At 31.5% G+C, this 14,877-nt stretch overlaps 1 protein-coding gene across 1 annotated transcript in view; it reads right to left on the reverse strand.

Annotated features, from left to right (window-relative positions):
• Positions 1 to 11,588: 11,588 nt before the first annotated feature.
• Positions 11,589 to 14,877, reverse strand: part of LOC130806970 (transketolase, chloroplastic-like) — an 8,893-nt gene continuing 5,604 nt past the window's right edge. The window contains exons 2-7 of the mRNA XM_057672240.1: positions 14,664 to 14,754; positions 14,046 to 14,151; positions 13,615 to 13,897; positions 13,271 to 13,419; positions 13,038 to 13,191; positions 11,589 to 12,775 (exon numbers count right to left, since the gene is read on the reverse strand). Of these exons, the coding sequence (XP_057528223.1) occupies positions 11,816 to 12,775; positions 13,038 to 13,191; positions 13,271 to 13,419; positions 13,615 to 13,897; positions 14,046 to 14,151; positions 14,664 to 14,754 (1,743 nt within the window). The 3' untranslated portion in view covers positions 11,589 to 11,815. The remainder of the gene's footprint in view (positions 12,776 to 13,037; positions 13,192 to 13,270; positions 13,420 to 13,614; positions 13,898 to 14,045; positions 14,152 to 14,663; positions 14,755 to 14,877) is intronic.

Here is a 14,877-nt window from a genome sequence, read left to right on the forward strand (position 1 = left end):
AATTACCTTTTTTTTATTATTCCGTTTGTTTCTAATACCCTGTTTAGTGATCACTAAATTAATTAAAAGTTTAAATTTTTTTTTAAAACTCGATAATATATTAAAAAATTTGAAACAAGTAAGAAAAAAATATTAAAAAATTCATACAATAGCAAACTTTGCAAAATAATTCTCAAGACAAGCAGTTTTTCCTAAAGCTTTGCTTTACAGCGAAAAAAGACTGGAAGTAAAAAAAAGTCAAAGAGTTTGTTCTCTGTTACTAACAGCAAACAAAGACTTTGACTATTTTTGACCTCTAGTCTTTGTTCGCTGTTAGTAACAACGAACAGATTCGAGCTAAAAACAGCAGATCCCTCTGTTTGACAAAGTTTTAGCTTTGTTCGCTGTTAGTAACAGCCCCAAACTTCAGGTCTGGGAAAAAACTGTTTATCTTGGGAAATAGTTTCAAAAGTTGACTATAATGTGATTTTTTTTTTAATTTTTGCTTATTTGTTTCAAATTTTCAATATATTACATATTTTATCAATAAGATGTGATGTACTATTTTACAATTTATGTTGATGTAGTAACCTATCAGGCCATCACAACCCTTCTCAATTTATTTTAGTTCGTATAACCAAATTTACATAAGTGAGATTAAAACTTCAATCGATTATTGATGCGAAAGAATTTTTTAAAACTTAATTATAAATTGTGCATAAGTTTCGATCTAGTAGAATGAACCTTGAAAAGAAGAGCTATTCTTGTAAGAGAAGTGAGAGACCATTTTTCGAGGAGACGACATCAAAATAAGGAGTTTATGTGTTAATAATAGTTAATAATTATTCAGCCTATATATAAAAAACATGTTATCATAAGACCGTTTCATATAGAAGTTTGTGTTAAAAAAAATTATGGAAAATCACAAACAAAGAACCTCACTTTCAAGTTTTAATTACTCCATTAAAATTGGACACAATTTCCATCGTGTAACGCATATTTTGTGGCTTACAAATGTTCTTCAATTTTATTGTTTATATTAAATTAGGATTATACCCGTACCATGCACAGTGTAAGTTTACTTTTGTTTTTCATAGATTGTTTGGATTCATAACATGTAGGACCTTTGACGAATTTTAGCAAAGTACTTTTATAGAACTTCACCAATTCGTGATAATGCATGATAATTATCAATTAAGCATTTGCAAATTTATATCAAGTGTAATCATAATACATAATAATACTTAATTAAAAAGCTAATGATGTTATCATAGGGATATAATTAAATAGTAGTGTGATTAGATATTACCTCTTAAAACGGATGCTAAAGTTACACGTTGGAAAGAAATACTTAAAGTAGTGAACTTGTATGTTTTTTATGACGATTGAAGTAGTAGTAGTTGAAAAATAGTAGTTGAAAAATCTTCAATCGTAACATATGATGTGTTGCTACATGTGAGTTTTATTTGTGTAATACATACTAAGGTATTTATGATCACTCATTTGTTGTGAATTTATAAGCTACAATAAGATTAGTAAGTTACTTATTTCTCAAACTTCTAGCCTTCTTATATAAACTCTCAATTAATAGTGTATTACATTAGGGAATGTGAAGGGAGTGGTAAAAATGTATTACCTAACATTAATTAGCCTTACATTAATTTATGAGTTATATTCTCTTATAAAGCTAAAAAAAGATATTGTTAAATATGAATTTGTAGAGCCTATGTCAATGTCTATTATTCTATTACAATTGTAGGCTTGTAGCCACTTTAAATAAAATTATTCATTGATAATTTGCGTTGCATTAGGGAAGATGAAGGGATGAATTTCAAATCAGCAACCTAACATTATATGTGTGACTTTTGGCATAAAGTGCTTGCAAATTGCATTGTAATAGTGATATTTGCCACAAAGTGTTTTTGAATTAATAGATTATATGATGATTTGCGTTGCATTAGGGAAGATGAATGGATGAGTTTCAAAACAACAGCCTAACATTATATGTGTGACCTTTGACATAGAGTGCTTGCAAAATACATTGCAATAGTGACACTTGGCACAAAGTGTTTTTGAATTAATAGATTGTATGATAGTTGTTGACTTTAACTTATTTAAAAACAGAAAAGATTGTTACTTGTTATTAATATTATTAGATAGGAAAATTTTTGAACCGACCGAACATCTAAACCGAAATTAGTAGGCCATAATTTGAAATTTCAGCCTATAATCAAAAATTAAGATGACTTGAAAATATCGGGAAAAACTAGATAAAATCCAATTGTAATCCAAACTAACTGTTATGATCCCTTTTCTTTATTTTATCAACTTTTCAGTTTTATATCATCATTTTTAGTCGATAATTACTATATTTGTCATCAATTTTTTTTATTACGAGTCAATATTTATTTGTTGTAGATTTAAAATCCGTATATTGATTTTTTATAAGAAAATATATATTATTATTTATCAAGAAAAATATATTAAGAAAAATCAAACCTTTATATTATTTATTTGTCTAAGGTAAATTTTAGTGGTTTTACATGTTAATATTGGTTCTTGTCATCTTGTGATCTTCCATTTAAGTAGATACACAATGCAATAATACGGAGTTTTAGTGCAACTATATAAGCTTAAGATACAATAAAACGGAACCACAAGTCCTTTATATGAAAAAAGGACATGATGACGATAAATTTTAATCAAACAGTGAGCTTTTATTATCAGATTGGCTAAAAGTAATATATATATATATATATATATATATATATATATATATATATATATATATATATATATAAAAGAGTTTCTATTTTTATTGCATTTTACACTTAAACTGAATTTATTTGTCATTTGGGGACGAAGCTATATAAGAGTTGGTGAAGCTCGACCCTTCAATTAAAACACACAAGTCGTTGTATTTTTAACTCAATTCCATTATTAATTTATTTATAATGTATTGTTGATTATTGATGAAGGTAAGAATTGTAGAAATGTTCAATTAACTCCCTTAATTTATTGTAAGTTGTTTTGACATTGCTATGATGCTTAAATTCCATCTTTTAACATAAAGTTCTATATAAATCAATTAAATGACATTTGCATTCCACTATCAATATATCAAGTTACACAAATCTTTAAATGAAACAGTTTCATAGTGAGATCATTTTTATTGGACTGGTTCACGTACATTTAATGTATTAAAATGATAACTTACAACTTTAAAATAATCATTACCAAAATTAATTAATTATATAAATTTATCTCATGATAAAAAAATCTCATATAAGATGAGCTTTTTAATTTAAACACAATGCTAATTTGCCAAGACTCATAAAATATCAATTTACTTTATAAGAAAGCTAGTAAATGGTGGTGATATAACAATGGAAGAGGAGAAAATTTGAAATGAATAAGATAAATTATCAACAAAATGAACGAAATAAAAATTAGTTTCAAATTATTTCTAAAAGTAAGCGTGTAATTCCCAAATTTGGTTTGGGGCTGTTCGCAGTTACTAACTGCGAATAGGTAAAAAAAGTCAAAGCTGTTCCGAGTTACTAATTGGGAACAGCTAGTTTGTTTTTTTTTTTTTGACCTGCTACCAACTGTGGATAGTCCGAAACCACAAATTTGGGAATTGCACGCTTGCTTTTGAAAATAAGTTAAAACTTATCTTATTTCGTTCATTTTATTTTTAATTTGTCTTAATCATTTCAAATTTTCGGAAGAAGAGTCCTTGTAACAAATTTGGGTAATCACGCAGTGGATTGCGCAGCTTTGGGCTTCTATCCCAGCAATCCCAATCTTTGACAGCTTAAGATGATAGTGACTTTCTTCATGTTGGCCCAATGATGGGCCCACTTAAATATACACCAAAACGGTCCACGTGATGAACTGGGAAATGCATGGGGCCCAATTCTTTTGCTCTTTTTCCCTTTTATGAGTGGACCTTTTATTTTTATTTATTTTATAGCATTAATTTAACAGTTGGTCTCTGAGAGACCGTCTCTTTAAGAGAAATCTCTTTGGCCCAATCCATTAAATCTTAATTAAACTAAAATATGATAATAAGCTGATCAAATTAGGGATGTCTCACAAAGAAACTGTCTCTCACAAGAATTTATGTTGATTTAATTGTTTTTATTTTGAGCCAATAAAAAAAAAAAGAAAATCAAATTCTCAGCTGTGTTGGTCTCACGGTGAGACCATTTGTCTTGAATTAACCTAATGTATACTTAAAAAAGTGATTAATTGTAATCATAAAGTGATTATTTATAATCTCAAAGTGATCATTTTATAATCTTATTACAGTGATTAATTAGAGAAATGAGTTAATTATATAAGCTCGTCTTATAAATAAGACAATGTGATATCGTGAATGGGACAAATTGTTGCAGGTTGCTATGTATAGGGTGACAAATTTGCTGAAAATTTGGTTGTTTTGTTATTAATGAAAGGTAGCAATAATTTGACTTTAAGGATAAATGTGGATGTGGTTAATATGGTAGACTTCTTTTACAAATGGTTTAATTGCATTTGTATTGTTGCTAAGTAATTTTCGGTATTCGTTAATAAGGGATATGATAACATGAATTTAAATTTTGAATTATATAATAAGAATTTAAATCACTTTAAATAGAGAACTTGCATATATTATAAATTTGAATTATATAAGTATTTATTCTATAATCTTATATAGTATAAAATTTAAAATTTATTATTAAGTTACGTGTCAAAATAATTTTTTTTTTTTCCAATTTACGCTTTTAGAGATATTATTCTTTTTCTAAACTAATATCCTAGAAATATTCGTTAGCTTTTGCCTTATAAATGGAGTGTATAGAAGAGTTGCGATTGTCCTTATTTAAGATAGTCCCCGCCCAATTTAATTATTTTAAATAATACACTAAATTATTATTTTGGGTTAGGTTTGTGTATTTGTTGGAATTTAAATTCAATAATAAAAAAAATCTTTTTATTTTTTGACAATACATCCTAATTATATTTACATAATTTATTTTTAATAGGAAATAGATATAGTAATATAAAAAGTTTTGGGTTTAAAAGAATTAATTTAAGTTCAATTAGTATATATTTTTTCTATCAAAAAAATATAGCGACTAATTTGAGACAACCAAAAAAGAAATATGTAACAACTAATTTGAAATAGAGGAGAGGAATTATTAATAATTATAATGAGGGAAAATTATTTGAGCTTAACAGTAATTTCTTCTAGTAATATAAAGTAAAGAAATAGAAAGTCTATGTCTTTGAATTACCCATCTTTATCTCGATTTAGTTATAATAAATTAATAAGGCAATAACATATATATTTTTTTTTAAATGAATAAAACACAACAAATTCTAGACTGTAAAATGTGGTTGAGGTAATACCTAATAGTCTTAGAGCAAGTTACCCATGTGAGATTTTTCGGTAATAAGAACAAGTGATTAAATCTAGCATCACTTGGTATGGTGTTTTTTAATCTAGTTTTATCTACTACATTGATAATAACTATAAGTGTAATACCCCAAATTTAGCTTGAAAAGAGATTGATAGACTACACATATCAACAAGGTGCATTTTCTTTTCATGGGAGCCCATTTGCTAAGAACTCCACAGTTAAGCGTGCGTGGTGGGGAGCAATCTTAGGATGGGTGACCTCCTGGGAAGTGTTTACGGGTGCGCACGAGTGAGGCCAAAGTGCGCTGGAAAGACTTGTGTTGGTTTGTGGGGCCAGTCTACAGTCTCCATGAGTAGTCACCAGCGGTCCGAGGGGCCGGAGTGTTACAATAAAAGAACAAACTCTCTATCTATTTAAAATGTCGATTTGAATGTATTTTGTTATAAATATATCTTAAACCTTAAATTTTCTATGGGCCGCGAAAAAAGTGTGACTTGAATTTTGCACCAATTATCATATGTTAAAAGACAATTAAAGAGTAGAAGAATTTAGTTTAAAAAGTTAAAGTAATAAATTAAGATTACTAGATCTTAAGCGTGTATTATAATAAGTGGTAAAGGACACTTCAAGTCATGAAAGAATACACACTCTCATTGTGCATAAAACAAGTGCATAGAGTATTTTACATGGGCTATTCATTGATAAATAAGACAATGTAGTACACATAAGCAAGATCATGGGAGCATAGGGAGACCATAGGGACCTGGAGAATTGTGCAACAGACTGAAAAAAGTGCACCAGAGCTAGCTGCAGCCCCCTTTTCTGTTCAATTGCATACAACTGCTTGCTATTTTGAAGTTGCTGCCCCATTGTCCCCCTTGCCCTATATATATGTGTAGTGGTTTGTTGTATTGATTAGCGTAGCTTAGCCTCTTATTATCTATCCTTACCGCTCTTTAATTCTGTACTAAATATAATGCTTGCACACCCAAATTCCATTGATATAATTCCTTTTAACATTGAAATGAGCTTTTAAGCTCCTCTATCCTTTAAACAGATAATGATATATTAGCATAGGATGTTGGATGTAGCTTCATTAATGGTGAACCACGTTAAATCTTGATGTCTTGTTTACATTACTTTTTATGGCTTAAATCACCTTAGAACTTGCATATAACCATGTTTCATTAGTGCACCTTTAAGCCATGATCATTAATCTTTCGTGCCACCTTTGAGCTCATACTTTCGTATTCATTAGCCTACTCTAATAGGCAAAATACACTGAGTCTGATAATGATGATATCTTAAATCTTAAACATTTAGTTGAGTTGATTACTTGATTTAGACATATTTAATAGCAATAACTTCATCAAAAGACAAAAATTGATAAGATTAAATGTAAAACTCACATGAATAATCTAAATATAAATTTTAACCAAATAGATTTAATAGACTTTAGTTGATGTTTGAATCATAAACTTGTAATTATAATGAGAAATTCTTGTATGATATGTCGTTACAAGGAGTTTAAAATTTATGTTTTAAATAACTAAAGTTAGTGATTTAATGTGAAAAGTGTTTATTCTAATATTTAAAATAACATATTAAATATTAAATAATTAAAACTAGATATTCAATATATGAAAGTAGATATTTCTATAATTTAATTGAGTCGCTTATTTAATTTAGAATATTCTCACGGTGAAACTGTTTTGGGTGAGAACCTGTAAAAAATAGTAATTATTATATAATTTTGTTAGGACTTTAAAAATTATTCTATTTTTATAAAATGATTGTACTATATATCTATATGACGATGTTATTTACGAGGAGATATTTTTTTTGTATATTTTTTTGGTACATGAATAACTTATACAATAACTTACTAAAAACAATCAAATCATCAAAATAGTTTAGTTTACATTTGACAATGTGGTTTTCTACTTTTCTTGATTATAAAGACATTCAATCATTTAAAGCATAGATTAGTTGGTAAACTAATAAATCTCCTTTTAAGTATTAAATTGCTATCATAATTGAACAACAATATGTTGACAAAAAATCATTAAAGCTTAATGAATAATGAGTTGAAAACTTGAAATTTCGTCACAAAATTTCTATGTAAGTAGTACCCTATCTATATTAGCTCTTCCAGGGGACTTTGTTGGTCACATATTAACTGTCATTTTAAAATTTATAGCTTTACAACCGTTAAAAAAACCCGAATTACTTGTGACTCGATCTGTTGACCCGCCGATCTGCATTTTAAATGGCAGATCATGTAATAAAAAAAAAGTTACGGGTGGGGTACTCAATCCGTCTTAATCTGGTCGGGTTATAGGCCGCAAGCTAATTTATAGAGCGTACCCATTGACCCGTTTACTATATATTTGTTCTATTATTAATATTGTCTTTTAATTTGCAATTCCTCTGCCAGTTGCAAAGATGCCAACAGCCATTCCTCTTTCCTTACTTCCTGATTTCATCCTCCTAAACTTTATGTATATATTATGTAACTTCAGAATAGGAAAACATTAGTTTGCAAGAACCATGTACAGCCATGACAATACAGTATTTACTATTTAGGATTGCTCAATATAAGATGAGCATCAATTGTATTAGTTATTCTAAAAAGCACTCCATAGTATTAGCTAATCCATCATTATATATACTCCTGATTTCCAATACAATAGGCTTTTATCCGGGTAATTTTTTGGCAATTTCTTGTTCAATGCTCCAATACATCACATATAATATCAGGTATCCAATTCCAACCCGATTTATCGGATATGCGGATAGCCGGATTAATCAGACAGAGACATAGACCGTTAAAATAGATACCCGACTAACCGGGTACCCAAAATGCCGAATACCCGATTACAAACACCACTATTTACAAGTATGTTTTTGACTATTTTTTTCATCAAAGATGCAAATTGTTTTTGATTTTCTATTGCTTGGTTCATGGCCGTGGTGGACCTAGTTTTGATCAAAGCAAGAGTTTTTTCTAAATTATCAATAATAAATTAATATTTCATTGATTTGTTGAAAATAAATCAATTTATTATTTAAATTAAAATAAACCCATTAAATATATATATTTGCTAAAAATAAATCACCTGATGTTTATAATCATCTTTAAAGCTTCTTTGTAAATGAAAAATTAGAAATAAATAATAGTTGACTTTATTTTCAACAACTATACCGAATATGTGAGTTTATTTAAAAATAAACAATAAGTCAATAATTAATTAAGTTTGTTTTCAGCAGATCCATCAAAAATTACTTTTTGTTACTTTTTTTTAACACAAAAACTTGGACGAAACGGTTTTATTATGAGACCGTCAATTTGGGCTAACCCAATTTGAGCGTGTAATAACATTTTAATTTTTTGGGCATTTATCAATTTTAAACTTAAAGGTATCAATTTTCAAAATTGATACCTTTAATTTCAAAATTGAAAAATACCCAGAAAATGAAATCAATGTCCAGATTGTTACACACGCGAATTGAATCGGCCCAAATCGACGGTTTTATTATGAGACCATCTCGTCCAAGACCAACTATTTTTTTAAATGATATAAAAAAGCGAATAAAATAAACACAAAAAGCAAGTTAAGAACTAATATAATAGATAAAAATCATCACTGACTTGAATAATACCTCTAAGAAGGATGGATAAAAGGGTTAATTTTCTTGGCTTGCATCTGAATGAGGAAGTGATGGCTTCGAGGTTTCAAATGTTTGCTAAGATGAACAATTGAGAAATACAAAAAAGAACACACAAGATTTAGAAGGTGGGAAAATCCTTCAAGTAAAATGTACTTGAACACTATAAAACCCACCCGAACAATTATAAGACTATTTTGTTAATGATTGTTAGTACTTCAATATTACAAAACAATAATTGCAGTCAAAAATTAAAATAGAAACATTTTGATTCTCTAAACACAAAGATTTGTATTCTAACTCTTATAAAGAAAGAGGAGATGTCGACTCGTCTGAGCTCTTGTTAATGGTGACTCAAACTAGTAAGCACCATTGAAGAAGATGAATATAGGTTAAAAAGGTAGTTCGGGGGGCGTGGAGAAGCTGCTGCCCAGGTCCGCGGGGCACGGAGTGCGTTCTGTCTTCATTTCGCGGCTCGCGTAGTTGTACCCGGCTCGTGAAATTACGGTTTCTTTTCATGGGAGGTGTCTTTTGGGACGGTTACTTTGTGTTTATGTAATAACTTCCTTTTATTGGGCATTAGTATATATAAACTCCCATTCAAGGGTTAATACATGATGATTAAAAAATTGAGAGAGATCACAAGAGAGTCATTATAATTTGTGAGTGTGATTGTAATTCATCTTGTAAATTCTTTGTGATCATAGTGAAATTATTTGATCTCGGTGCCGGTGGACGTAGCTATCACATTGATAGTGAATCACGTTAAATCTCTTGTGTCATTTTCTTATTGTTTGCATTGAATTTCTTATTGTTTCATTATTGTTCATCGACCTTACTTCCGCGGTGGTGCAATCAAGTTCCTCACTTGGGCAGTAGTACCTTCCAACAGCAACAGCTTACGCTAATTGCTAGCTCTTTTCATTTGCTGTTATTTTTCTTTAATTAGTTTGATGTAATTTACTAATACGTACCAAACAAAAAGAGAGAATAAAGATAAAGTCTTTGAAAAATTACCACCCTTTCTTGATTTATTTTTTTGGTTGCTTATAGTTCCATCCAGATGAAGATTTTACTGTGAAAATTGAAAGGATAAAACTATCTAGATCATTATGGAGTATAATAATTACGAAAAATCTATATTAATTATCCAAACTTTCATTCGTTCACCGTGAATAATCATAATTTTGAATTACTTTTTAATAAACTAACCTTTACCTTTAGTTTGCTCTCAGCATACTAATAGGGTATGCTGATAGCAAACTACATGGAAAAATAAAATAGAAGTTTAAGTTGATAGCAAACTAAGAGTAAAGGTTAAATTAATAAAAAATAATCCAAAAGTGGACTTATTCACCGCGAATGGGTGAAAGATTAGATTATAAATATTAATTTTTTCTAATAATTAAGACTCGACATAAATAATACTCCCTCCTATTCAGCTTATGTGTCCCATTTCCTTTTATGGTCAAGTCACCTTAATTGTCCCATTTCTATTTTTGGTATGGGTTTTTGACTTTTATGTCCTTAGTAACTTTATCCTATTTTCAATTATACCTTCCATTACCCATACTAATTTTCCTCCCTTATATTAAAAAACCAATAATACTACTCTTTTTCCTACTCTTAGGGTCCCACTTTTAACTCTCCTTAAAATCTGTAAAAAGTCAAATGGGATTCCTAAGGTGAATAGGAGGAGTAATATTTTCTCATTCTAACTTGGAGATTGAGAAAATTAGACTCTTAACTTGATGTGTAAATGTAATCAAAATGTGAAAATTGTTGAAATCTATTGACATAAATATAGTATTAATGACGCCTATAATTAAATGGTATGCTCAAATTGGTTAGGGAGATGTCAAAAAATAGCAGAAATGAGCTTTGTGTAGCACATGAAAGTCTAGGATATTATATGACGATGTTGGTTAGAATTATTAATATATATCCTTTAATTTAATTATAAAAATAAAACAAGATTAGAGACATAAATATGGAACAAAATAGTAATTTAAAGTGATATTTTTTATAGTTTTAAACTAGTCACTTATAACTTTAAATTCATCTAATGAGTTGTTTAAAATTTGAAATTAAAAAAAAAACGAAAAATATTAAAGATGACCAAAGTAAAAAAAATAAATAAAAGATTTAAATTTACATGAGATAAAAAGCCAAAATGATTATAGGGAAGGAAAATTCATATTGATGACCATGAAATTGAAACTGATCATATTTTAAAGTAGGGGCTTATACTTTAACATCATAATTTAATCCATTCAAGTAGATTTTGGTTAAAAGAAAGCTGAGTAAGTTGATCATAATCAGATATCTGATCCGAAATATGCAGTTGAATCGAATATCCGATATTCGAAAATCGACATATTTACTATCCATAGCCGATGCCAATGAGGATATCCGATCCGTCATCGAATTTTCGGATCATTAGATAGTTTTGAACAGCATCACACAAACTAAAAATAGAAAGCAATCTGAATAGTGAATATCTGATAAATCCTAATTGGGAAGAAAAAACTGTTTCATAGATCAACTTCACTGTTGTTATTATCGTTCCTGTCCAAAAATGGAATGTCCAAACTTCATATTTGATCAAAGTTTTCATATAAATAGAAAAACATGCATAGTCTAACAATGTCTTAGACTTGAATCTTGACATATGGGACTAAACATGCTTTCTTTTGAGCAACTAATACAGTAGGCCTTTAACTCACCTGGAGGCAAAAAAGAATTTTCAATAACACAACCTATGAGACTGATTTTGCAGCTTCAATGACTGCCTCAACTGTAATTCCATATTCCTTATATATCGTTCCTGCGGGTGCACTCGCGCCAAACTTGTCAATACTGATAGCCTTTCCCTTCGCTCCAATGTACTTGCCCCATCCGAAGGTTGATCCAGCCTCGATGCTTACTCTTGCGGTTACACTTGAAGGAAGAACGCTCTCCTTGTATTCATCGGGTTGCTTGTCGAATAACTCCCAAGACACGAGTGATACAACTCTGACGGTTTTCCCTTCTTTTCTTAGCGCATCGCCAGCTTTAGCAGCAATTTCGAGCTCAGAACCGGTTCCCATCAGAATTATATCAGGCTTGTTGCTTGATGAGTTGTCGGTGATTGTGTACCCTCCTTTCTCGACTCCTTCGATGGATGTTCCGGGTAGGTTAGGTAGCTTTTGTCTAGAAAGAGCGAGAATAGATGGTGTCTTTCGGTGTTCAACTGCGACTTTGTATGCACCAGCAGTCTCGTTTCCATCAGCTGGACGGAGCATTAAGATGTTGGGCATAGCACGGAAACTTGCTAAGTGCTCGATAGGCTGATGGGTAGGCCCGTCTTCTCCAAGACCAATGGAATCGTGGGTCATAACATAGATGACTCCGGCCTCTGACAAAGCCGAGATTCTCATTGCTCCTCGCATGTAGTCAGTGAACACAAAGAAGGTAGCACAGTATGGGATGAATCCTGGACTGTGAAGGGCAATGCCGTTACATATAGCCCCCATTCCGTGTTCTCTGACACCAAATCGAACATTTCTTTCTTCGGGTGTGTCCTTTTGGAAGTCTCCGAACATTTTTAGTAAGGTCATATTTGAAGATGCAAGATCAGCACTACCACCAAGAAGTCCTGGAAGAACTTTTGCAAGGGCGTTTAAGCACTGTTGCGACAGGTTTCGGGTTGCATCACCGGGGGTTTCAGGTGTGTAAGTCTGCAAAAATCGTACACATTCATAAATCAAGCCATTATATTAGCAATAGCGATCTGTAGGTGTTCAAAACAGACCCGATATTCACCCAACCGTATAACCGAACCTGACTTAACCCGACATAAAAATGGGTTTACAATTATGTATAACACTAATGAGGACACAAGATCCGATTTTGAACCGACCTAAAACAACTGATCAGAAACCGACCCAATGACCCGAATGAACACCTCTAAGCGATCATATCTCTAGATAGGCTACTTACAGGAAGTGCCTTCTCCCAACCAGCCGACAATTCACCAGTAACGATCGACTTAAACTCTGCTGCTTCTGCAGGGTACTTCTTCTCGTACTCTGCGAACTTTGCATTCCAACTAGCTTCCAGAGATGCTCCTTCAGGAGTGTGGCGACTCCAATGCCTACGATATTGTGAAGTTACGCACCAGATAATTAAACACGAATGAAAAATGCGTTACAAAGAAATCGCGTATTACTCACTTTTTAACTTCTTCTGGAACATGGAATGGCTCGTAAGGCCAACCAAGATTCTGCCTTGTCGCCTCGACTTCCTTTGCACCCAATGCACTTCCGTGAACACTGTATGAGTTTGACTTATTCGGAGATCCAAAACCAATGGTAGTTGTAACCTGCATACACAAAAATGATCGGATCATCATTAATCATTATTATATATATCTTTGATCACATTGATATCAGTCAGCAAGAATCTAATCAAAACGAGTTTTCACTCTGTAAATCACAAGTCAATAGAACTGAAAAACGATAAACGAGTAATGTCACAAGAAAATCCTTGGAAGTTCATTAGAATAAAATGGGAAAACCTTGATCAAAGTAGGTTTGTCTTTCACTGCCTGAGCTTCCTTGATAGCAGCACGAATTCCATCGTAACCTGTGTTACCGTTCTTCACCCATATAACATGCCAGCCGAGAGCCTCAAAACGCAAGTCCACATTCTCGGTGAAGGCTATAGCAGTGTCCCCATCAATAGAAATATGGTTATCATCATAAAGGGCAATCAATTTTCCAAGCCCCCAATGACCGGCTAAAGAGCAAGCTTCCTGAGCTATCCCTTCCATTTGACACCCATCACCAAGAATGACATACCTAAAAATCACGAGATGTGTTAAGATTTTCTAATAATTTAGCCTATGTTACTCAAAGTCAAGTATCATGTCATGATTAGGTACATGTGCCCAAGATGAGAAAAATCGAAAAAAATGACAAATGAGATAAGCAAAAATATTGTTGTTACGTGTAATGATCAACGATTTCAGCATCGGGTTTGTTGAATCTTGCAGCTAAATGCTTCTCTGCAAGAGCCAAACCAACAGCATTGGCAATACCCTGACCCAATGGCCCTACATAATGACAAACAACAAGATCAATATTACTAGTATATGCATTGAACAAGTTTTCATTTTTCAAAGCCAAATGATCAAATATTCCCTCAGTCCCCATGAATTGCCAACACTTAATGTTAGAGTATATAACATATTCAGCGGCCTTAACCATCGGCTTAAGCTTTTGGTTAAGTTGACATGGTATCAGAAGCCAAATGAACAAGTTTTCATTTTTCAAAGCCAAATGATCAAATATTCCCTCATTTGATGTGGAATATTTAGCGTCAGATATGAGGAGGGTCTGTGCTATATCTACACTTCTAGCCCAAAAGACTCTTATGTGAGGAGGCGTGTAAGACTATATAACATATTCTGAGACCTTAACATATTTCTTGACACTTATGGACAAATATTAAGAGTGGTGGTCGGGGGACATTTCTATAAAAGAAAATGTTGCAAAGTTAAAGCGACAGATGAAATAGAAAGTGTTGTAAATTCTTGAGGATAGAGGAACTAGTAAAGAGGCCAACCGGTAGTAACTTCAACTCCCGGAGTCTCGAAATTCTCAGGGTGACCAGGAATCTTGCTTCCCCATTGACGGAAAGTCTTCAAATCTTCTTCCTATTATGTTAGTTGAGATCATGTACAACAGTCAGAACTGCATTATACAAATGTATATATTTGACTTTTTACAAGAACTTTATAGATCATATGAGTTCAAATATGAACCATTTCCCAAAATAC

Source organism: Amaranthus tricolor, chromosome 2 (assembly GCF_026212465.1).
Source record: "Amaranthus tricolor cultivar Red isolate AtriRed21 chromosome 2, ASM2621246v1, whole genome shotgun sequence".
NCBI lineage: Eukaryota > Viridiplantae > Streptophyta > Magnoliopsida > Caryophyllales > Amaranthaceae > Amaranthus > Amaranthus tricolor.